This window comes from Suricata suricatta, chromosome 9 (assembly GCF_006229205.1).
Source record: "Suricata suricatta isolate VVHF042 chromosome 9, meerkat_22Aug2017_6uvM2_HiC, whole genome shotgun sequence".
Classification (NCBI taxonomy): Eukaryota; Metazoa; Chordata; class Mammalia; order Carnivora; family Herpestidae; genus Suricata; species Suricata suricatta.
In genome coordinates, this window is record NC_043708.1 from 75,759,147 (window position 1) to 75,784,986 (window position 25,840).

Below are 25,840 nucleotides of genomic sequence, written 5' to 3' on the forward strand. Positions count from 1 at the left end.
AAATAAAACAGGACAAAAACTAAAAAAGCAGTTTTACATCAGTTCTTGTCCCACTTTCCTTCTTGTCTTCACATACTAAACTTCTAGAACTTCCCGTAAGCATCAACACATTCTTATCTGTGTACATTTATACGCAGAAAGATATCCTGAGAATGTAAAGAAAATGGAAGGGAAAGGTACACGTCAAACCAATTAAAGCAACAATTTGTATGAGTTTTTTTCCACTGTATATGTATTACTTTTGACATTAAAATGCCAATTTCAGAGCAATGAAATAATTTTAAATCACTCTTATGCTATTTATGAATACTAATGTACTATTTTTAAAAACACTTTTGTTGTTAAATAATTACAACCTTGTAACATGACAAACTTTTAGAGTACAAGTTTGGGGTTTTTCTCCTAATGCCAGGAAATAGTCTTTTACCATTTTACCAGCTAAACCATCTAGCCAAGATTGGGTTGATTAAAAAGGAGATAATTCCAGTGTCCCTACTGCTGCTTAGTCTAAGGACTCCTAGCAATGGCTAATCCAGTGCTAGACCTACAAATGCTTAAATAAATGCACATATTTAATTTATTGGTAGTATACAGGAAAACAGCGGGTGAAGAAAGAAATGTAGGTACTTTCATGACTGATACATGGAAATACTGAGTAGAACTTTTCTAGTTAACACATGCCCTAACTCCAGATCCTGAAATAACATAACCATAAAATTTCATAGCTGGGAAAGACCTCAGAGAATGCCTATTCTTGCTCTTCATTTTCTAGGTGAGAAAGAGAAAAGCAGAAAAAATGACTTGAAAAAAGTGTAGGACAAAATAATGGCTGGTTAGAACTGGAATCCAGGTTTTCTGAGACATAGTCTAGTCATACAGCTGTGGAAACTAAAGGATTTAAAGAACCAAGTTTACATTAAACCCATTCAAAACAGTCCTCTATTTTTTATTCTTGTTACCATCAAAGAAAAATATTTTTGTCTAAGACATAAAAAGTGAAAAAACTCTGTGTTCTGTATTTTTATTTATCGTTTGAAAAAGTACTGGCAATGGCCTGTTTAAGCTCTGATGAAGCTGCATGTTTTCACATTAGTCGGTCCTCTTGGGCACAATGATCAGAGCTAGACCTTATCATTCCAATTTCACACACCAAAATATCCTTATCATCTGCTGCTTACGTGTCCGTTGTGGGGTTTTTTCCCGGTCTTCTGGCAGCAATCCTGACATCTCAGAAAACCTACACGGATTTCTTTTGTAACAACTAATATGAACATGTTCTTTGCCTGACCCTGTAAAATGAATATAACCCACCCATCTTTACCCTCTCTGCACCGGCACATGACTTTCATCATCCTGGTGGTTCCTCTGCCAGAAAGTTAACAAATTTTGATCAAAGCCCAAGGTCAATCTAAGAAATCTTGTTTTCTGGCAATATATAGACAACGGCACCAGTTGGTGGTTTGCAGACTGTTAAAATTACAGCAGGTCCTATGTTGTTACTGTTACTTGATTTTCAAACCTTGCTAGATGACCCTAGATTAACATTCCACAGTGACATCAATTTTTATGACCCTAATTATTACAGACATTAGTAATTCTAAGCACCCATTACTACTATTTGTACCACGAAAACAAAATCTAAGTCTTCTTTCTCAATTTGCCACTTAACTGAAACACTGAAAAACACTAATATTAAGGGGCGTTGGATGGCTCACCTGGTTGAGCATCCAACTCTTTGATTTTGGCTCAAGTCATGATGTCATGGTCTTGTGATCAAGCCCTGCAGCAGGCTCCAGACTGAGTGGAGTGGAGTGTGGAGCCTGCTTGGGATTCTGTCCCTCTCTCTCTCTGCCCTTTCCCCTACATATGCTCTCTTTCTCAAAATAAATAAATAAACTTAAAAATATATATATAAAATGGGGGTGCCTGGGTGGCTCAATTAGTTGAATGTCCAACTGTGGCTCAGGTCATGATCTCATGGTTGATGAGTTCAAGCCCCGCACTGGGCTCTGTGCTGACAGCTCAGATCCTGGAGCCTGTTTCAGATTCTATGTCTCCCTCTCTCTCTGCCCCTTCCCTCCTTGTGCTCTCTCTCTCAATCTCAAACATAAATATAAATTAAAAATACATATATATATATATATATGATAAAACAAACAAAAATAAGAATACTAACACTAAATGACTTAGATGATCAGCATATGAAAATTTTTTCTGTACACTGATGCTGGGAGTAACATTACGCCTCAGATAGGTACAGCTGATGTTTATAGCATTAGTATCTCTTCCTCACTAAATTATGGGTATGATTTTCAGTTTTAAAATAGTACTTGGAAGGTTGGTATTTATGAGAAATTCTGTTGTACTTTAGTGTAAACAAAGCTACAATCTCTGATGCAAAAATACAAATACGGTACATCTACAGAATTGTTCTTCAATTATATCCTGTTTAGGAAATAAAATATTATTAACCAATGACATATCTTACATCATATATATACACCTCTATTACGTGTATAAAATATTCTATGTAGATCTTGCAAACCCAACATAATGTAAGTAGCCCCTTTTGGTATACAGGCATATCTCTCTCTCCCTCCCTCTCACACAAACACCCAAATATAGTATACTCATGGCATATTTTTAAGTATATAGTCTACATAGCATATACATAGATTTGTTTCATCAGTAAATGGGGGCCACATTGGAGAGAGACTCTTTCCCATTTTGTATCTCAAAAATAACTTGTCTCTCTTCCAAACAGTATTTGACGCTGTCTAAAAACACGATTCAGCACCACAGGACAAATGCCATGCGGGTTTGTGACTGACTTGTTCATCACTGTATTCTGACACCTAATTCACGATCTAGGTCTTATAAGCAAACTAAAAAAGTATTTGCTAAATAAAGAATATTTCAATAACCATCCAGGTAACTTTAAAATATATATAAAAATAAAGGTATGGGGGGAGAGAGGTAGAGGGAGAAAAAGAGAGAATCTTAAGCAGGCTCCAAACTTAGCACAGAACCTGACACAGGGCTCAATCTCACAGATCATGACCTGAGCCAAAATTAAGCGCTGGACATTCAGACATTCAACCGACAGAGCTTACCAAGGTGCCCCAAAATATGTGAATGGTTAACGCAGTCATAATACTCATACTGGTATTATACTCATACTCCTCATAATACTGGTCATATATATGAAAGGGGGACAGCAGGTACATTGTCATTATGATTTAAAACTATTCTAGGAGCAGGTTTTAGATTAGAGGCTAGTAAATACTATAGGAGCATGTAATCACAACTTAACAGGGGCACTCGAGTGGCTCAGTCAGCTCAGCGTCCGACTTCGGCTCAGGTCATGATCTCATGGTTGATGGGTTGGAGCCCCACGGTAGGCTCTGTGCTGAATGCTTGCTCAGACCCTGCTTAAGATTCTGTGTCTCCTTCTCTCTCTGACCCTCCCCGCTCATGCTCTGTCTCACTCTATCTCTTAAAAAATAAATAAGGTTGGGGGGAGGCAAATAAATAAATAAATCACAACTTCACAAATGAGCTGAAAGAAGATAGTTACCAGAAAGGGGCACTGATTTCAGCACAGAGATAAACTTCTGGATGAGCTGTGAAAGGAATCTTCTTTCTTGGTAGGCTCTAAAATCAGAGAACAACATTGAGCACATTATTTTTGAAAAATAATTATTTCAAAAGTAAAATTTAAATGTTGAACAAGCCTTCTTACACTACTCAAATGTTCCATTTCTCTCTGAAATTAGGATCATAATTTGAACACACAGCCACTTCTTTGTATGTATATACAAGACTACATGAAAAAAAAAGAGCCTCATTACTGGCCTGATGAGCCAGCAAAGAAAGCACCACTTTCTCTTACTGTGAAGGTTTTCACTTGTGATTTAAAGGTCAGAACTTGAAAGGAGTTTTCAAAATTTCATTTACAGTCTGCCATAACATTCAAAATTTAATGGTTAGGGGGCGTCTGGGTGGCTCAGTCAGTTAAGCCTCCGACTTCGGCTCAGGTCATGATCTCATGTTGGTGGGTTCAAGCCCCACGTCAGGCTCTGTGCTGACAGCTCAGAGCCTGGAGCCTGCTTCTGATTCTGTGTGTGTGTCTTTCTCTCTCTCTCTCTGCCCCTCCCTCTCTCATGATCTCTCTCTCTCTGTATCAAAAATAAATAAAACGTTAAAATTTTTTTCAAATTTAATGTTTAAGTATGTAGTTAAATAAAACAAGGAATTTTATACTTTAGTATGTTTGAGGTATTATGTATAATAGAGTATTACAATGTCTAAAAATTAAATGCTGGTTTAAAAAACTATTTTCTACTCATTACTAATTTAAGACGCACTGTGTACCAATCAATCAACTAATATTCATCAAGTATTGACAGCTGCAAAGATTATGCTAGTCCTGCTGGAAATAGAAAGGAGGGGAATGACTGCACGATTGGAAACAAGTCATATAACATAAGAAGAATCAGTAACACAACATGTAATTGCTAAAACCTGCTGACAATAAACGAGCATCTACTGTGTCAAGATCTGAGCTATGTTAGGTGCTTCATCTGAATAATCTCATTAAATGCTGACAACAGTCCCATTAAACAGGTACTACTTTTCCAAGAGGTTCCAATTAAGAAATCTTTTCTTTCAACAACTACACATATATTTAAAAAAACATTTGCGGGGGCGGGGGGGGGGGGGGGCGCCTGGGTGGCTCAGTCGGTTAAGCGTCTGGCTTCGTCTCAGGTCATGATCTCATGGTTTGTGCTGACAGCTCGAAGCCTGGACCCTGCTTCGGATTCGGATTATTATCTCAAAAAGAAACAAAAAAGACTTAAAAACAAAAACAAAAAACATATTTTTAATGTTTATTTTTGAGAGACAGAGAGAGAAACAGAGCACAAGTGAGAGAGGGGCAGAGAGAGAGGGAGACACAGAATCAGAAGCAGGCTCCAGGCTCCAAGCTGTCAGCACAGGGCCCAACGTGGGGCTTGAATCCACCAACTGCAAGATCATGACCTGAGCCAAAGTCAGATGCTGAACCGACTGAGCCACCCAGGTGCCCTGCAACAACTGCATATATTTTAACTATTACACAAACAGCTGGTGTTTCAATAAAAAAAACACAACGTGGCTTTGAATTTCAGAAGAAAGCACACTGGCTTGAAGTAGTTGGTCTGGAAGTGCTTGGAAGGTTAGCCTTCAATAAAGTGGAGTGGAGGGAAAAGAGTACTTAGGGAAGGAACGTTTAAGAAACAAGGAATGCACCGGTCCAGAGATTGGGCAGAGGCACATAAAAACAGCTGGGGTTTCTGAGAGCCACTGCAAGGAGTTTTTAGAGCTTCTCCTCTGTGAAGAAGGAAACCACTGTAAGCTTGTGAATAAGCAAATCTTGTGAATGTGGCAAAAAACCCACAAAATTTTCTATGAAGATGGCTAGTTAGGCTCATTGTGGGAAAGCTGGAAGAAACGTCAAACAGGAATTCACTGCAGTGCTTTACTCAAGAGGCTCTGGGGGCTTGAATGAAGAGGACAATAGTGTGAACAGACAAAAGAGAGGAGGACAAAAGACGCATAGGACTGGCTGACTGGATACAAACTGCTAAGGACTGGAGTGCTCCAAGCCCAGTTTCTGAAAGATTAAGAGAAACTGGCCAGAAAGGCAAGTTTAGGAGGAAAAGCAATGAAGCTTAAGCCAAATTGGAGTTCATGGCAAATAGAAGTACAGCTGACCCTTGAACAACCGGGGTTTGAAATGTATAGGTCCACTCACATGCAGAGTTTTTCAGTAAATACAGCACAGTACTGGAAATATATCTTCTCTTCCTTATGGTTTTTTTAGTAACATTTTCTATTCTCTAATCTTATTTTATGGTAAGAGTACAGTATAAGATATATAAAATACACAAAATATGTGTTTACCAACTGTTATCAATAAGGCTTCTCGTCAACAGTGGACTATCAGCAGTTAGATTTGGGGGAAGTCACAAGTTATATGCAGACTTTTGACTGTATGAGGGTCTGGTCAGTGCCCCTAATCCCTGCCCTGTTCAAGGGTCAACTGTATACAGCAAAGAGTTATTCAAAGACAGGGCCAGAGAGATTCATGATCAAGTCATATCGAGGCAACAGGAAAAGCAAGTTTAAGAAAAAAAGTAGTCAAGTAATGCAGATGCCACGTGATTAGTCTAATCAAGAGGCTGTTGGGTGGGAAGACACCATGAGTAATGATACCAGAGTTAGAAATTAAAGGAAGGAATTTTCCAGGGCACCTGGGTGGCTCAGTCGGTTAAGCGTCCGACTCAGCTCAGGTCATGATCTTGTGGTTTGTGGGTTCAAGCCCCGCCTCGGGCTCTGTGCTGACAGCTAGCTCAGAGCCTGGAGCCTGCTTCACATTCTGTGTCTCCCTCTCTCTCCGACCCTCCCCTGCTCGTGCTGTGTCTCTCTCTCAAAAATAAATAAAAAACATTTTAAAATATTTAAAAAAAAAAAGAAGGAATTTTCCTACTCTGACCCTAATGTCTTGTCCTCGTGGCTCTCACTCCCATACACCCAAACTCATTTTTCTGACATGTAGCTTTTCTTAGTTCTTGCCGTTTTCAGTAACCACCAGCACAACTCCAGGTTTCACATCTTTTTGTCCTCAACCCTCTTTTCTTGGTTTATATATCTCACTAGATAATCTCATCCAGACTTGTGGCTTTAATTACTAGCTGCACATGTATAGAGTACTCTCCAAAATGGAAGAATAAGAACCAGAAAGTTATCATAGGTCCAAGGGAAGGGAGTTTTTAGCATATATACATAAGGAGAGAAAAAGGAGTGGAAAAGAGAATAAAAAATGGAAACAGAACAAGAAGTGCTGCCACAATAGTCACCGAATTAGCCTTGCAGAGAGAGAGAGAGAGAGACAGAGATAGAGAATGAGAGAGAGAGAGAAACCTCTTATGAGTATGCGGATCCTTCCCTTGTTTCCTACTAACAGGCCTTTGTTTGGTGAAATAAATACTTGCTACCAGACTTACCCAACTCCTAACAAATATTACTACTAAAAGAAACTATCATCCTCATCTGTTCCTTTAATTCTTATACTTGACTTATTTTGTTCCCTAGTATGTATCACCATCTAATATCCTATATAATTGATCTTTTTTGCTGCTCTCTTCCCCCAACTAGACTGTAAGCTCCACAGAACAGCAACTCCTTCCATTTTGTTTTCTATTATGTTCCGTATATCTAGAATAGCACCTGGCAAAATGATGAACATTGACTATTTGTTGAATGAATGAATGAATGATGGCTAGAGTGTATAAAAGTCATTGTTAAAAGTAAGGGAGTGAGAAAACGAACAACAAGTTGGATCGATAGCCTGAAGATTGTGGAGAAAATTGAGAAACATCCATGACAGACAAAGAATGGTCAAGAGGCAGGGAGAAGATCAATGATATACTTATCACTGGGGCAGCGAGAAGAGAAGAAAAACATGGTGATGTTGTGGTTTCCCGTTTAGGTCTTTATGAAAAATGTTCCTATGACAGTCAAAGCACTTCTCATTTATTTAGTTCAGCCCTGTATAAAGGAAACAATGAACCAAGCAACATCACGTAAGACTTAGAACCAACATAATAAGCCAATATGGAACAAATTTTGGCAACATACTGTTCTCTTGCTTCTGGATCCATCTTTTCATCATTCTTTTTAATCAAGTTCCAAAACTTTCTTAGCTTAGGGGTCTTTTTTAATTCTAATTCCAACCGTGCCTGAAAGAGTGATGGGAGGATATTAAATCACCAGCAACCTCAAAGTTTACAAGGATAAAAACTAGATCGACTATCAGCTAGTGCTCTAACGTGTGAATACAATGTAAAGCAATGGGACAAAGCCTGAAAGCAACATGACAAAACCTGGAAACTAACAAACTAAATAACTGTAATTTTAAAAAACTATTCAATTCTAACAGTTGTTAATAATAATGTAAAAAAGAAACACTGCCTTTTCTCATCAAGGTCTTAAGCTCAATAATCAATTAAATCTCTTACTTCTAAAATAAAGGATTTAAGTTTGAAAAATAGGAGCATTAACACTTATTAGTATAATCACCGAAGTTCGAAAAGTGAGTCTAAAACAGTGAACATAGAAACAGCTGTCACAAGCAGACAAGAAAATGTCCACATGGCTACATTCTTTCTAATGGCACTTATCAGTTAACTTAGCATTAAATAATTAGGTTAGCATTAATTATTTACACATGCCTGTTTTCATCACCACCAGCCGGCACCTCTGAATGAGCTTGCATATCTGGCTCTATGCAAAAAACCCATATGCAGGAGATGGTATTTTGAAAAAAAGTATAATATACTAAAATTTGACAGTTATTACTTTACTCCCGCAAGATCAATGAATTGTGTTTTGATATCAGCACATATTATTCAGTAAGGTTTGATGAAAAAAGGAAGTCATTAATACTAAACATAATCCAGACCTTCTCCTAGAGCTATACTACATTCTAATCTAAGAAAGTATTCAAGGCTATATTTAGTCTCATCCAAAGGCACACACAGAAATAATCACCACATTTTGCTAAATTTATCCCCCTTTTTTATGAACTCAATAGATATTATCATATTTTACCTTACAATACTGACATTAGGTAAATCATCCACTAGCTGGCACATATATAAAAACTTTAAAACTAAAGAAACTACACCTAAGACAAGTTAATATATAATAAACGAAATACGTTTTCTAAACAGGAAAAGCGATTTTGGGCTACCATTTTATACTTATGTTGAAGCTACATAGTCCAAACCACGTTTTCCACTTATAACACATATAAATCTAAGTTTCTGAAATTAGATACCCACAGGCTGTAGGCCCATCCACATTGGGAGGGAGATAAGCTGCTGTACTTGACTCCGTATCAAGTCTACTTCCTGTTTAAGGCACAAAGAACACAAATTTATACACACATCAGTATTTTAACTTAAATCTTTACATAAGGAACATACTGCCTTTTTAAGTCCTGGGGTGAAAACATGCCACCAATATTTTCAAACTAATGATATTTTAATATTGAGAAGTTTAATATTTTTTTAAAAGATACAATCTTTATCATTCGCAGATTGTGTATTTGCAAATTCACCTACTCACTAAGATGTTATTTGTAACCCCAAATTCCATACTCCTAGTGCGTTCAAAGGTGAGCACAGATCACTGAAAAATGCTGAGCTGCCCAACATGCAGTGGCTACAGGTTGAGGCTTTCAGCTGAGGGTGAACAAAGCAATGACCTGAGTTCTTGTCTCAGCTCTTGTACCAGAAAGAAGCATCCTTTTCCATGTGTCTGTTCAGTGCTCCTTTTCTCACATGTTTATGGTTTTTGTTGGTGATTTTGCTACTGTAAAACATGGGGTTGAAGTGCTGGTTAGTGTTCCTATGTGCAATAAGGCTGTGATGTGTCTTATGCAGAAAATAAGTGTGTTACGTAAGGTTCATTCATACTTAAGGTAGGGTGTTTCTGGCCAGGAGTTCAATGTCAATAAAACATCAATATATATTATGTAAGGTGTCTTTAAACAGAAACACATAAAACAAGATTATGCACTGATCGAATAAAAATGTTGTGACACTGGCTTGTAGGCACCCAACCCTTTCTTTTCCCTAGGAGCAATGTTTCAATTTTAGCTAATTCAGTGTTGGCAACTACTTCATAGCCCTATCATAAATAATGAGTACCGACAGCATATCGAAGAAAATAAAGTATTTCAATAATAAACTAGTTTTTAAGTTAACTAAACCTAGTACCAAACTACTAATACTAACTAAATCTTGTTTTTGTTTAAGATGAAGAATCACGCCTAAATTTACACAGACATTGTTTAGTTTAACAAATGTTAAAGAGGTGACAGTGGCATCACTTGGGGCATAAACCTTTTTTTTAAATGCCTCTGCATTAAAGATTCACGTAAAGGCATTAAAGAACAAGCAATAACTACCATCTATCAACATTCAGTCTTCAGGATAAGAAAGAACTCCATGCACTCTCCTGCACGGGTCTAATGCACTCTGGGCTCAGTGTACTTATTTTTAAATCAACAGGTATAGAGCCGCAAATAACCACAGCAGAGAAGTGCAAATGAAGTATTAATTACTGTAAGTATTTAATTCTTTAGAAGGGTGAAAACTGCACCTAACTGAGTCAACTCAAATCAGAACTCTCCTTCTGACCTGCCAGTCTGTGCATGAAACAGGACTAAAAAGTAACAAAGCTAATTTCTGTGTGCACCTTATGGCACAGATCTCATTATGCAAAGTTCATATTAACTAGACTCTTTGCTGCTCTATCTTTGGAGAATTTCAATTCCGATTATCTTTTTTCTAAAGAAAAAAAGAAGAGACCCAGTCCAAATCTATTTTTAAAAGTGAATGGATCTTCTAAAATGTTTTTATTCAGAAGTGGCTAAAATTAAGCTTTCGGCATTATCTGTATTCCCCACTACCACTGGATGAAGAGTTGGCTACAGAGGTAATCTCATTCATGTTCAACTTAAAAAACAACAAGAAAATCTGAAAGTTCCCCCCCAAAGATAAAATAAAATTACCAAACTATTGAAGCAATGATCAAGAAAAAGCAGTAAGACCGTCTGTTCATGGAGTGAAAATTCACCATCAGTTTCAGCTAATGCTGCTTTCAAGATACACTTAAAAAAAAATGGGAAGTGATCTGGCTTTTTCTTAAAAGTCTGAAAACAGAAAGAATAAAAATTAAATTTGAAATGGCTTGCAAGTTCTCTTTTTTCTCTCTTAAAAAAAAACTGGTAGATTCTTTAGTAGTTTATTTTACAAAACCAAATAACTACAAAAAAAGATTATTTGCTTATTTACAATTAATGGTAGCAAGTAAAATATAGGTTTCTGACAAAATCATGAAAGAGCTGCAGAAAACTTTAGCTAAGAAAATAATGGGGTGTTTTCTCGTTTGTCTGTTTTTAATTTTTTTAATGTTTTATTTTTTTGAGAGAGGAGACAGTGTGAGCAGGGGAGGGTCAGAGAGAGAGGGAGACCCAGAATTTGAAGACAGGCCCCAGGCTCTGAGCTAGCTGTTAGCACAGAGCCTGATGCGGGGCTCGAACCCACGAACCGCGAGATCACGAGCTGAGCCAAAGTCAGATGCTTAACCAAATGAGCCACCCAGATGGCCCTCTCTTGTTTTTTACAATATTTTTTACAAAATTTACAATTTTATTTTTTCATTTTTCTTAAAGGAACTCTCCCAAACGGGGAGCTCAAATTCATAATTCTGAGATTAAGAGTCACAAGCTCTACTGCCTGAGTCAGCCTGGTGCCCCTAAAATAAGGGTTTTAATTCCTTTATTTTTTCTTTTATGGATTATGTTCTTATTTAGCTTAGTCTTTGTTTTCTTAGAATCTGAAATGTCTTAATTCTTCTGACTTAAGCAAAAGAAACATCTTTAGCAAAAATTATAGTTTCCCATTGACAACTTTCAAAGACAGCCTCTCCTGCTTGGTATTAGCTCTTTACTTTTAATATTATGAAAATAATATTTAAAAAAAATAAATAAGATAAATATATCCAAGCTTCTCTCTGAACTACGTCCCCATCTAGTAACTTCCACAGATTTCTTCCTTCATAGAGAAGTGCTCCAAATGTGGGCTACACACCAGTTGTTTTCATTTACTTCTCCGCAAGCTTCCACTGCAGCACTCCCCTGAATCTCAAGTACAGTGGACGCTCACCAGCCCCTGCCCTCTACAAGGTGCTGAGGGCTCCTCTCCTCTTGCTGCATACAAAGCACGAGGTGGGGTTCTAACCCATTCTTCTTTTCTCCCTCCCATGACTTCAGAGACCACATGCTAACGATTCCAAATATATACTTCACTCCAGATTATTCTCATTAACCCTGGATCCCAAGATTCCTCTGCCTGCTAGACAATTCCATCTGGATATTGGAAAGGCAATAGGTCCAAACCTCAATTCAACAATTTTGTGCCCTCCAGAGTATTTCTGAACCCTCTATGATTACCTATCTTTGCAAATGGCAGTATCATATTATAGTCAGTTGCCCAACTTTGGAAAGTTATTGAAAATAATACCCTTCCCTAATACCATTCAATTATGAAATACAGTCTATTCTACTTTCTAATAAATCTGTGTAACTTCTTCTCTTAATCTGTATTTCTCTTTTTCACGCCCTAATCACCAAAATGGTCTTTTTAACAGGCAAACTGGTCAGGTCATTGTTCAGCTCAAAAAAAATGTTCCTACTCCCTTCCTATAGTAGTTTGAATAAAATTCAAGAAACTCTCAAGATCTTTCAATAGTACACAAAGCACATAGTTTACTCTGGGTTCTCATCTGCCTAAAGATGACACTTATTTAATGCATATTCAAGAGAAGGGTCTATGGTCTTATCCTAAAGAATCTAACACTTTCTTAAGTTAGAGACCATTGCCACAAAAAGATGACAAATACCCATGCCTTTTCTACATTTAAACGAGTTGATGAGATGACCGTTTTATGGTAGCCAAAGAAAACATAGACTTTGGACCACTACTGAGCAAGCCTCTATTATACTAGCACAAAGAAAAAATATCAGTTTATTAAATTTCTAAAAGGAGAAGCAGAATCTAAAACGGGGATAAAGAGAAAACCTGAAATTACAATATAAACATCTGTCTTCATGTTGGGAACACTATTTTATGCAAAACTACAAATATGTACTCCCCGTTGTGAAAAAGGACACTGAAAAATATTATCTTATTTGAGCAATATTTGTCCTAATAATACAAACTTCATGTTAATCTGATGAAAAAGTCCTTATAATCTATGCCATTCTTCATATCAAGAACAAAACAAAAATAATTTTACTTTCATAATTTTTCAGTTCATAGTAAGTCCGTTTAAACAATATTATCAAAACCCAAAAAAAGCATTTTTCATATATCCATTTTTTTCTCAACATTACTTATTATTGGGTGAAGTTCTGTTCTAAAAGTATTATTTAGGGGCATCTGGGTGGCTCAGTCAGTTAAGTGTACGACTCCTGATTTCAGCTCAGGTCACGATTTCACGATGCATGAGTTCAAGCCCCATGTTGGGCTCTGCGCTAATAGTGTGCAGTTACTCCTGGGAATTCTCACTCTCTTCTCTCTCTGCCCTTACCCCACTTGCTTTCTCTTTCTCTCTCTCAAAATAAATAAACTTAGAAAATAAATAAATAAATAAAAGCATTATTTATTATCAGTAAAAAGTTCTGCCACTCTTTAATGGCTTAAAGTGAGCACAGTATGAAAGCTATGAAGTAATTTAAATCTGTTACCTCCCACGCAGGGACATTTTCTCTGAATTTCTCATTCACCATACAGCAGATTGACATTAAATAGGCCTTACTGGACACCTCTGGAGAATAATTCATCCAGAGGTAATTTTCAAGATACTGGCTGTGAAGAGTGAAAAAGCATAGAATATTTCATTAGTTATCACCACTCACTATATGTCACTCTCCTGAAAAAGCAATTATCTACAACTTTCTAAAAACTTTTTAAAAACATTGTAACTTGAGAATACTTCACAAATTTACCTGTAATCTAAATCACTGCCACAAACTTACCTATAGCAGTTGCAGCTTTGGAGAATGAGAGTTTATACTTTCAAGGTAGGAAGACAGCAAAGATGACTATACTAACATACATAATTATCACCATCAGAACACTGGATATTTCCTACCTAAGGTTCTTTACGAAGTAAAAAGCCAAAATGATACAATGGGCAGTTTCAGCAGATAAATGTATCTAAGACTTTAGTACTATCTCCTATGACTTCTAGAAACTAAGAGATTTAACAATCAAAAAAGCTAATTTTAATACTTAATTTACTAAGTATACTCAACGTAAGTCAGTTTTCAAGGTAACTGGCATTCTCCTCTTAAAATACCAAAATTCTTATTTTAAGACTGTGGTGAAAATATTCCTCCAGAAATTTAAGTATTTCTAATTTCTAAAACATAACTTAGTCATTTTTTTTTAACTCATTCAGGGTAGATATAAACATCAATTTCTGTACTGGGGTTAAAATACTCTCAAGCACTAATTTAAAAAAGCAAAGTATTTTAATTCTACTTTAAATCACATCCCTGTGTGCATACGTATGCGTGCGTGCACACACACACACAGTTAGGTGTTTAGACCCCTCTACATCACTGTAATTTTTCTACTTTGTCTTATGCTAACATCAGTACTTCCATGGGTCTATCTTTAGCAATAGTTAATTTAGAAGAATCTAGAAAACTGAGTAAGTGGAATTTAACCTGAAATAATGATCAAAAGGCTACAAGACATGTGAGTGCTCTTTCATAAATAAAATACACAAAGTTCCATTTCATTCTTCTCTTACAAGTTCCTTTTTTCTGAATTATACCCTTCAGAACTTCTGTCAATGAGTCTGTTAGTGTTAATCTGTCTGAAATTTATTTCAAGACAGTTTAGCTGATTATACAATTCTTTCTGGGTTGTCAGTGATTTTTTTTCTTGTACTAGTCTCATCCTAATCCATTCTCTACTACAACTGAGAAATCTACAATCTATGTGTCCTTCTTATGTTTTATTTCCTCCAGGAGATGATAAGAAATTCATTCTGTCTTTGTCACTTTACAGTTGCTCTATTCAGAATTCACTGTACTCCCCAAGTCTAAAAGACTCATAGTTCAACTGTAGAAAATTCTCAACCACTGTCTCTTCTAAATTGCTACTCCTCTTCTCTACTTCTCTTCTGAAATTTTTACTGGACTTTCTAATTTTAATCTTTGTATCTCTAAATTTCCTTTCATATTTTCATCTCTATTTATCTTTGTTATTATCTAATTAACTTCCTATATTTCAGTTCACTAATTCCCCTCTTTAGCTGTGCCTAATCTGCCATAGGTCTGTGCTGTTTCATTGTGCTTTGCTTTATTCATTGCAGATGTTGCATTTTTCATAAATTTAAGGTTTATGGCAATGCTGCACTGAGCAAGTATTAGCACCTTTTTTTTCCAACAGTATTTGCTCACTTTGTGTGTCACATTTTGGTGTGTTTGGCAATAAGAATATTTCAAACTTTTTATTTTTGTTGTATCTGTTACAGTAATCCATGATTAGTGACTATGACTTGTTAAAAGCTCAGATGATTAGCATTTTTTAGTAATAAGGTATTATTAAAATTCCAACTGCATTATATTAAAAAAATTAAAGTATGTAAATTTTTTTAGACATAATGCTATTTTACACTTAATAGACTACATATAACTATTATAAATATAATGCACTAGGGAACCAAAAATACATTTGATTTGCTTTATTGCAGTGGTCTGGAATTGCACGTGCAATATCTCCAAGGCATGCCTGCATTTAATTTGTCCACTGAATTTGTTTTTTAATTTTTTTTCAATGTTTACTTATTTTTTGAGAGACAGATAGACAGAGCATGAGCAGGAGAGGGGCAGAGAAAGAAGGAGACACAGAATCTGAAGCAGGCTCCAGGCTCTGAGCTTTCAGCACAGAGCTCCACATGGGGCTCGAACTCACGAACTGCAAGATCATGACCTGAGCCAAAGCCAGCCACTTAACAAACTGAGCCACCCAGGTGCCCCTCCACTGAATTTTTAAATTTCAATAATTTTTATTTCTATTTTTCCCAAATGTACCCATTTTTAGTGTCTTGTTCCATGTTCACACATTCAATTTCTTCTTTTATACTAACTTGAAACGTAATATTTGATAGTATATATCAATTATTTAATTACCTAAGGTCCTGGGTGGACAGGGTAGGAATCTAATTCTGTCCTTTCAACTTGCTTATTGTTGATTATTATCCTGATGTGCTTTGTAATTAGGGAGTTTGAACTCACCTTTACCAGGGTTTTATCTATGGGAATTTTTCTGTAATATAGCTGGAATACATATGTGTATATTTGTTTCTGCCACACGCCTCAGAGATAGATATCACTGGCTTGCCACAGTTTTTAATAGTAATGTTTTATCTTGGGTGTTAACTGACTACACAGCCAACTCCAAACCTATTCTTCACATTTTCAGAAGAGGAACTGGGGCTATGAGAATAAATGATTTGCTTAGATGATACAGGTATGTGGGTGGGGGAATGGGTGAAACAGGTGATGGGGATTTAGGAGTGCACTTGTCATGATGAGCCCGGAGTTGGAACTGATGCATCACTATATTGTTGGGGCCCAGTAGGCCAAAAAACGTCCCGCATAGCGACCCTTGATGACTAGGCCTCCGGGGCACAGGAGAATCCATATAAGTGACCCTTGACAGCTCTGCCTCCGGGGAGCAGGAGAACTATTTGGGAAGTTGCGGAACAAGTCGAAAGACTTGTGAAACAACATTTGGCCTCCTGGGCCGTACATATGGCTTCTGTGTAACCTATGATTTTCTCATTGCTTTGCAAAAGCAAAAAGGCATATACCTTTAAGTTTTGAATCAACTTGGGTCAGTTAGTGACACCAGCTTTCCCTTACATTATTTCTGTTCCCAACTCATTGCCTGCTGTTGGGGGCAAACACAATCCTGTGTCTAAAATTAACCTTTTGGATAATAAGCATCTTGCCTAGACATAACTGCTAAAGGGTCTTGAAGAAAAGAAGATTCTTTGAGAGACAGACTCCCTCATTCCTGTTTTTTTACTTCTGTTCTCACAGTTGTTCTCTCCTCTGATTAAAAAATGATCCTTCCCACAACATGTTTTTACTCTTTCAAGGACCATAAACTATGCAATCATTAAAGAAAAACGGTAATCACCTATGGTATATAAGACACTGACTTTCTTAGTCAAGTGTGGTCCTACCACCATTCACGTTGTCTGTCTTCTTTCTTATAGATATTGCGCCGACACCAACCCCCTACTCAGAGACCCTTAGACTGGGGTGCGTGGGTTGGTCCCCTGCACTATACTATACACCTAAACCTAATATAACACTGTACATTAACTATAGTAGAATAATAATAATAATAATAAAGGTATCTCTATTGTATACAGACAATATAAATCTGACTTCATCTTTTACTCACCTAAATTCCAAGAGCATTATCTTTCTGATGGCAAACCTAAAAGTGTAAAAGTAAAAATAAAAGCATTGAACAGAAAATACAAACATTTCAGAGTTACTAATGCAAATGCATTTTGAATATTGTTTTAATATTGACTCACATAGCAGAGTAATATTTTTTAATATGCACTGAGAAAAGCTAAATTTGCTTTTAGATTTTTCTTTGTGTTTTGTCAGTGTACTTTATTGCATTTTTAAAACTTTTTTAATGTTTATTTATTTTTGAAAGAGAGAGCACGAGCAGTAGAGGGCAGAGAGAGAGAGAGAGAGAGAGAGAGAGAGAGAGAGAGAGAGAGAGAGAGAGAGAGAGAATCTGAAGCAGTCTCCAGGCTCTGAGGTGCGAGCACAGAGCTCGATGAGGGGCTCAAGCCCACTAACTGCGAGATCATGACCTGAGCAGAAGTCAGATGACCAACTGACTGAGCCACCCAGGTGCCCCTATTTTATTTCTAAAAACTAGTAGAAATAACTGAAGTGAAATCTTATCCTACTCACATAACAAACACAACCAGCACTATGAACACTAAAATATAACACATAGATTATTATGGCAAATAATTAAAAAAATTTTTTTTAGTGTTCATCATTATTTATAATACTGGATCACGACTGCCAAAAGCCAGCAGGAGAGGGGCAGCGAGACGGAGAGAGAGAATCCCAAGCAGCCTTCAAAGCTCAGCGGGGCTCGAACCACCAACCGGGAGATCACAACCTGAGCCAAAATAGTTGGATGCTCAACCAACTGAGCCACCAGGCCCCCCACCTGAAAGTTATGCCCTCCTGAATGTACAAGGGGACACATGTATCTATATCACAAACATGGGAATTAGACTTTTCACAGGTTTCATGAGTCTTGACATTAAGACTACAAAATTAGAAAACTGCGGAAGGAATAACAGATGTTGGTGAGGATGCAGAAAACGGGAAACTCTTTTACACTATTGAAAGGAATGCAAACTGGTACAGCCACTCTGGAAAACAATGTGGAGGTTCCCCAGCAATTGCACTACTAGGAATTTATCCAAAGGATACAAAAACGCTGATTTGAAGGGGCATATGCACCCCAATGTTTATAGCAGTGCTATCAACAATAGCCAAAGTATGGAAAGAGCCCAAATATCCATTGACTGATGAATGGATAAAGATGTAGTGTGTGTGTACACACACATACATTCACACAATGGGATATTTCTCAGATATGAAAAATAATGAAATCTTGCCATTTGCAACAACATGGATGCAACTAGAAGGTATTATGCAAAAAGAAATAAGTCAGAGAAAGATACATGATTTCACTCATGTGGAATTTGAGAAACTGAACAGATGAACACAAAGAGAAGGGAAGTAAAAAATAAGATAAAAACAGAGAGGGAGACTCTTAAATACAGAGAACTGACGGTTGCTGGAGGGGATCTCGGGGGGAGGATGGGTTAAATGGGTGATGGGCATTAAGAAGGTACTTTTTAGGATGAGCACTGAGTATCATATGTGACAGATGAATCACTGGATTCTACTCCTGAACCCAAGGCTACAATGTATGGTAACTTAACTTGAATGTAATTAAAAAAAAAAAAAAGAAGAAGAAAATTGTGGAAGAAATATTAGCTCTCTTTACTGTCTACTTTTAATAAAATACTTCATTTTTTATGCATAAATGATGCTGTAGCTACCAGGGGACTCTCTAAAGGCTGGTTCAAATGTCCACTAATTTAGTTTTATCATTTTGTATATTGGATATAAAGTAGACAGACCAGAACACTGCCACTAGATAATAGTCTCCAGCTTTGAAAGTTAAATGTATATGCATTGTGAATTCGTAATATGCCAGGAGACCATTATCCTGTCAAAATCCAATCCCGCTGACTTCTGATCTCTTAAATAGTTTCACTAAGCAAGAAATGTCACAGAACTTTAGTGAGAATAAAATGCAGGTTTTTACTGTGCAAAAGAACAAAGATCAACACCAGCAAAGTACTGGCCTCTAAAGCCAGCCAGGCCACTGAGTGGATACAACACCTTGTGTGTCAGACACACTAGTCTCCAGCTGCAGACATTTCACTTTAATAGCATGCTGGAGAACAGAATTTACTCAGTGCCCACTATGCACACAACTGCATGCTTAATTTCGTCAGCCAAACAGGACTTCAGGTACCAGCTCATGAGACAGAAGATGGTATTCTGGCCATGACTCCGTGTTACCCTGACAACATCTTAAACACTCTGGGATCCAGTTTCCTCATATTCAAAAGAGGAGAAGTGGCCCATTTGTTTCTGGATGACTGGACAAGAAAAAAAGAAGTCATGATAGATCACGATAAAGCAAAAACACTCTAAAAAACACTCAATTTTCTTTTCTAGCAATTTTGGCTAGACTCATTAAAATTTGGAGTCTTGTGCTTCTGCCAATAAGTTTTGCTACTATAACTGGCCACTGCTGCTTCTCTTGCGAATGGTTGTGTTTAAACATTAGGTCTGGAGTTGTGGCAGCCTCCTTACAACCATACAGGGAAGTAAAAACAAAGGAAAAAAAAAAAAAAACCCCAACTGTGAAAAGGCTGACAAAAGCCCTCACATGAACTTCTGGACTACCCATTTTCCAGATCTTTTATAAAGTAGATGATTTAAAAAAAAAAAACAAATAAGAGTGAATAAAAGAAGTCAACCACAAAAAAAATGTATATCATGTGGTTCCATTTATTTAAAGTTCAAAAACAACCAAAATTATAGTGTTCATGTTTCCATACTTCATTTTAAAGGGTTAAAGTGAAAGGCTACGCAAAGGCCTCTTGGACGCTGAGAAATGTTGGCTTTTATTACCTTAGTGGTGGTTATGAATGATAATAATTCAGAAGGCTATGCATTTTTGTTTTGTGCTCTTTTCTGTGTTATAGTTCATACTAAAGACATTTAAACATTTTGTAAAGTTTTTTTCTTTATTAAGTAATCTCTATACCGCATGTGGTGCTCAAACTCAACCCCGAGATCAAAAGTCACATGATGCTCTTCCAACTAAGCCAGCCAGGTGCTCTGGAGTTTCATATTTTAAATAAAAACAAATATAAACACGGGCACAAGTAAACCACACTACAACTCACTCTTTTTTTTCCTGCATAAAACCACTCAGATGCATTCATAACAGAATTAACACTCATAACCAGAGTGTGCTGGTGAAGCGAGGTCTAAAGGGCTACAGACCCTGTGCTACTTTAGAACAAGAACTGGAGAAGAGTCAAAAAACCAGAACTTAACACCCAGCTCTTCCTTTAACTGGGAAACATTTTGGGCTAGCTACTTAACCTCTCTGTACTGCAGTTTCCTCATCAATAAAATGAAAAGAAGAACAGTGACTATCACAGGGTTGTCGTGAGTAAAAATGAGCTACTCTATATGCAAGGTGCTTAGAACAGAAACTAGCACATAATAAGCACTCAAGAAATAATAATTATAGTTATATTTAAGGCTTTAAAATCAAACATAAAAATATGCTACGGCATGTTTACCAAATTTGATAATAGTTAAGGATAGCAAATATGAATCAATTACACATTTTACTACTTTTGAGATCCTAAAAGTTACCATTTATATCATAAGAACATTAAGAACTATTTTTCAGATGCCTCCTTCTGAAATAGGGTTAATATGCAAAAACACATAAGAACCGTAAGTAGAATACTAAAGAGTACCTATGGCTATCCGTGGCCTATTCTGACCGCCTACAAACAAGTTAATAATCTTACATCAAGTCATTCCTCAGTAACGAAGATGCTGCCAGCACGTAACTCGGCAAAACAGCTTCCTCAGACACTAGTCTAAAAAATGGTCATTTAAAAACTTAAATAAACATTATCTATATTAGAGGATGGGGATTAAAGTCTATGCTTACCATGTTGAAAAACAAATATACATTATAGTTTCTGTTTTATAAAAGTGCACTTAACTTTTTGAATTTTGAGATGGAAGCTTACTTTCATTTAAGTATTCAAAAATGTGTACAAGATGAGAAAATGGCCGTTAAGAGAGTCATAAGTGCTAGTGAGTCTGGCCAACAAGTTACTTACTTCAGCAATTAATAATAATGTACCAAGTATGTAACTTGTAAATCACTGGCAGTGGTTATTGGTTACATAAAAATTATTTTTAAGGAAGAAATATTAATATCTAAACTTAAATGTAACAAACAAACAAAACAAGCAATTACTATCCACTGAAATAAAAGCCTGTTCTGAAAACTAGTTGTCAAGGTCTAAGATAATTTTCAGACTGGTATATCCTTAAAGTGTAAGAAAAGAATCCTAGAATTTATCTAAGTTTTCTCAGGCAATCTCATCCATACCCGTTGCCAGACCAACAAGATATATGCTAAATATCTGCTCAAAGGTCATATATTCAGAGGATTCCCCTGATCATCTAATCTAAAATAGCCCTTGTCACTACCCTAAACACACTTCTTTTTTTTTTTTTTTTAAAGTTTATTTATTCATTTTGAGAGAGAAAGTGACAGATAGCGAACAAACAGGGAAGGGGCAGAGAGAGAGGGAGACACAGAATCTAAAGCAGGCTCCAGGCTCTGGGCTGTCAGCACAGAGCTTGATGTGGGGCTTGAAGCCATGAACTGTGATACCTGAGCTGAAGCTGGATGCTCAACCAACTGAATCACCCATGTGCCCTGGAAAAGAATCTTACACAGACTCCACACCCAGCACAGAGTCCAACATAGGGCTTGATCTCACGACACTGGGATCATAACCTGAGCCAAAATCAAAAGTCGAACACTTAACCAACTGAGCCACCCAGGTGCCCCTAAACACCCTTATTGTCATTCACAGCTCCTACTACCTGCTGACATTACATACCTATGTATTTCCTATTAGTCTAGACTAGAAATAGAGCATAAGCTCAGTGAGCAGAGACTTTATCTGCCATCTTCACTACTGTACCCTTCCTTAGCATTGAAATGGTGGTGGTCCTCTTCTGAGCGCTATATGGAGATACCCAACTGCTTATTCTACATCTCCATCTAAATGGCTCTTTAGCACCTAGAATTCAACATTTCCAAAAGTGGACTATGATCTATGCCCAACCCCATCCTTAATGATAATAGCAGAAGTCAGTAACAGAATCACTAATCACCCAGCAACCTGAGCCAATCAGGAGGCACCCTTGATTCCCCCCTTTCCCTCACCCACCACGTCCAATCAGCAACCATCTTTTCACTGTCTCACACTGGCACCCTTCTCCATCTCAATCTCCTAACCTAATTCAAGCCATCATGATCTCGAACCTAACTACTACAATTAATTACCTTATTTCCTGCTTCTTACCCACTCTAATTTTTTTTTTAAAAGATCATTATCATGCTTACAACTCTAAACTGGCTTCCCATTATTCTTCAAATAAGAAACAAAATCTTTAACATGGTCTTTGGCCCTGCCTCTTTTTACATGCTCACAAATCAATCATTAAAGCAAAATTATTAGCCTCTTATTTTGACAATAACATGGATTTACCTTCACAATAATTAGTAAAATTAAACTTCTAGGAATCAAACACATGAAAAATAACAAATCTGAGATTTTTAAAGTTTTGTTACATTCATAACCTAAATGCATCCATTTCAAATTAAAACATTTAGGGACGCCTGGGTGGCTCCCTAAATGTTTGAGCATCTGACTTTGGCTCAAGTCATGATCCTGCAGTTCATGGGTTCCAGCCCTGTGTCAGGCCCTGTGCTGACAGCTCAGAGCCTGGAGCCTGCTTCAGATTCTGTGTCTCCCTCTCTCTGCCCCTCCCCTACTTATGCTCACTCTCCTCTCTATCTTTCTCTCTCAAAAAGAAATAAACATTTAAAAAAAATCTAGTCAACCGTCCTTCTACAATTCTCACTGGGCATCCATGTCTACAGGTGCAAATACAGAAATATGCCCCAAATACATTAGTTTAAAAAAAAAAAAAGACAGGATATGAAATGGTGTGAATAGTATAAACTCTGTATTTAAAAAAAATCAGGGAGGGGGCTGGATACAGATATTTACATAGATAAATTAAGGGTTAAAGAATAGGAAAGATTTCTTGAAACTTACCTTTTTTTACATTGTTCAAATATAGTTTTTATTATTTTATATATTCTACACATAATTTATAAAACACATACTTTACTATCTTGTATAAATTACTATGTATGTTTTACTTTTATAATTTTTAAATAATCTTTTTAAAAGATTTATCAAAGAAAATTAGTATTAGTTCCACTGAAATAAAATCTCCATGTTTATTGTCCCTCACATTTCATCAAAAACAAAATAAACCTGTTGGGACTTAAACCCTCTAAACTAAGTCAAATATTCGAAAGCAAGAAAATAAGGCATGGTTCTCCAGCAGCTACATACAGTTTTCTTAGCCACAATCTCCCAGTTGATGAAATCGAATAGAAGAAACATTTCCAAGTTATAATCACATTTAGTTTAGAAATACAGAAGAGATCCAATTTGATCAGACCTAATCCCTATGTATGAAAATAAAATTCATTCTTACCTCGATTTGACAATCTCTTTTTCATATATATCTTCAATGACCTGTTATCAAAAATATACAAATGTTTAATATTTCAAAACAGTTTTTTATCCTAAACTGATAGTTTTCAGTTACTGAGATTCTACAAAATAAGTTGGTTTAGGATAAATACCAAATACTAATGAAATAATAATTAAGAGATTTTTATAATCTCATTCATCAAAATGTAAAATAACAGAAAGCAAAGTAGGAGATAAGTATAATATATCTACATAAAAAGGTTCCTAGACGTGAGGGTCCTGGGTCCTGGGTCTACTCTGTGATTGGTTAACACTCTAAATGTTGTAATTGGATAAACGTGCTGTCAATAATATTGTGTAATAATAACTGGATCACTGTAAAAAAAAAAAAAAAAAAGGTTCCTAGAAACAACCATTAAATGATATATTCGAGGTGGCTCTATTGTGCAATGGATGGAACACTGAACTTCTAAAATGATATATTCATTATATTTCTAGGAAAAATATAAATTCAAAAATCAGAATATTTTTAAAAACTTAATTTTAAAGTATATGTTATCAGACTCCCTCTAAGAATCATAACAATGTACTTTCAAAAGCCAGACAGGGGCTCCTGGATGGCTCAGTCGGTTAAGCTTCTGACTTCAGCTCAGATCATGATCTTGCACTTTGTGAGTTCGAGCCCCATGTCAGGCTCTGTGCTGACAGCTCAGAGCCTGGAGCCTGCTTCGAATTCTGTGTCTCCCCCTCTCTCTGCCCCTTCCCTGCTCACATTCTCTCTGACTTTCCAATAATAAATAAATGTTAATAAAAAAAAGCCAGACAGTAAATTAGAAGTGTGAAGACATAAAAAAAGTAGATTACAAATCTGGTTTTCCAAATATACACAATAAAGCCTCAGTTTCAATTCTTTTGGGTTAAGGAGGCCAGGACGGTGTGATACTTCAGAATTTAGCATTGATGTTGGAAGCCTGGTTCAAACCACTGTCATTTCAGATAGCTAGAACCCTTGCCTAGGACAGCTCTAAGGCTTACTTTCCAAATCCACAAAAAGAATATTAATAGAAAATATCCCACAGGGTTGCTGTAAATAAGGTACATGTAAAGAATTTAGGGCAAGTCTTGGCATATGGTGAGTCTTTAACAATACTAACAGCATGCTACTAATAATAGGTTAAAAAATCCTACTATAAAATTATGAAGTCCTTTAACATGGTCATATACTTAACTGTAGCTATAATGTCTTTTATCTGCTCAAAGTTATCTGTCAAGTAAATGTGGGTGATAGAGGGAGGAAGACAGTGAGGCAAACAAGTCTTATTCAATTTAGATAAAATTTGTTATTGCTTTTCTTTTTATAAAAATTAAAAATACAATAAAATGAAAGGCATAATCTTTAAATACCAACCTACAATAAAGTTCTTCTAAACAGATATAAATAATTTCATTCAGTATTATAACTAGTGTTAACTAAAATGGTCTGGATATAATCTTTGAAAATCTTAATATAGACTGAGCCTGGATAGCTCAGTCAGTTAAGAATCCGACCTCAGCTCAGGTCATGATCTCACAGTTCACAGGTGCAAGCCCCACATCAGGCTCTTTGCTGATGGCTCAGAGCCTAGAGCCTGCTTCAGATTCTTTGTCACCCTCTCTCTCTGTCCTTCTCCTGCTCGTGCTCTGTCTCTCTCAAAAATAATAAAAACATTTTTTAAAAATAAAAAAAAGGTTTGGAAATCTTAATGTAATAGATTCAACTCAATCTAACTGTATCATTAAAATATTCTTGTTATTAGTGAAAAATGACCATAGGAACCCCCAGACAACATATATAAACACAAACACATACAAACACCATATATTTTAAAGCAAATCTGGTAGTAATTAGAGTAATTAATGTACACTATGTTTATGAATACGTCCCAATGAATAAAAAGGATTACAGGCAAAACAAAAAATATATTTATATTTTTTGAAACATTAAGCTCAAATTTTGGTTAAGGGGCACCAAAGGTGGTTAAGCGCCCAACTTTGGTTCAGGTCATGATGGTCTGTGAGATCAAGCCCCACATGGCCTCTATGCTGTCAGGGCAGAACCCATTTTGGATCCTCTGTCCCCTGTGGTTCCTCTCTCTCAAAAATTAAGTGCTAAAAATAAAAAAAAAAT

General features: G+C 36.5%; 1 protein-coding gene across 1 annotated transcript in view; it reads right to left on the bottom strand.

Moving 5' to 3' along the window:
• The window catches only part of AQR (aquarius intron-binding spliceosomal factor), a 91,837-nt gene that overhangs the window by 62,662 nt on the left and 3,335 nt on the right, over window positions 1–25,840 (bottom strand). Inside the window, exons 3-9 of the mRNA XM_029950686.1 lie at window positions 23,675–23,715; window positions 17,106–17,141; window positions 13,361–13,481; window positions 10,622–10,762; window positions 8,886–8,954; window positions 7,681–7,781; window positions 3,578–3,654 (exon numbers count right to left, since the gene is read on the bottom strand). Coding sequence (XP_029806546.1) covers window positions 3,578–3,654; window positions 7,681–7,781; window positions 8,886–8,954; window positions 10,622–10,762; window positions 13,361–13,481; window positions 17,106–17,141; window positions 23,675–23,715 — 586 coding nt within the window. The remainder of the gene's footprint in view (window positions 1–3,577; window positions 3,655–7,680; window positions 7,782–8,885; window positions 8,955–10,621; window positions 10,763–13,360; window positions 13,482–17,105; window positions 17,142–23,674; window positions 23,716–25,840) is intronic.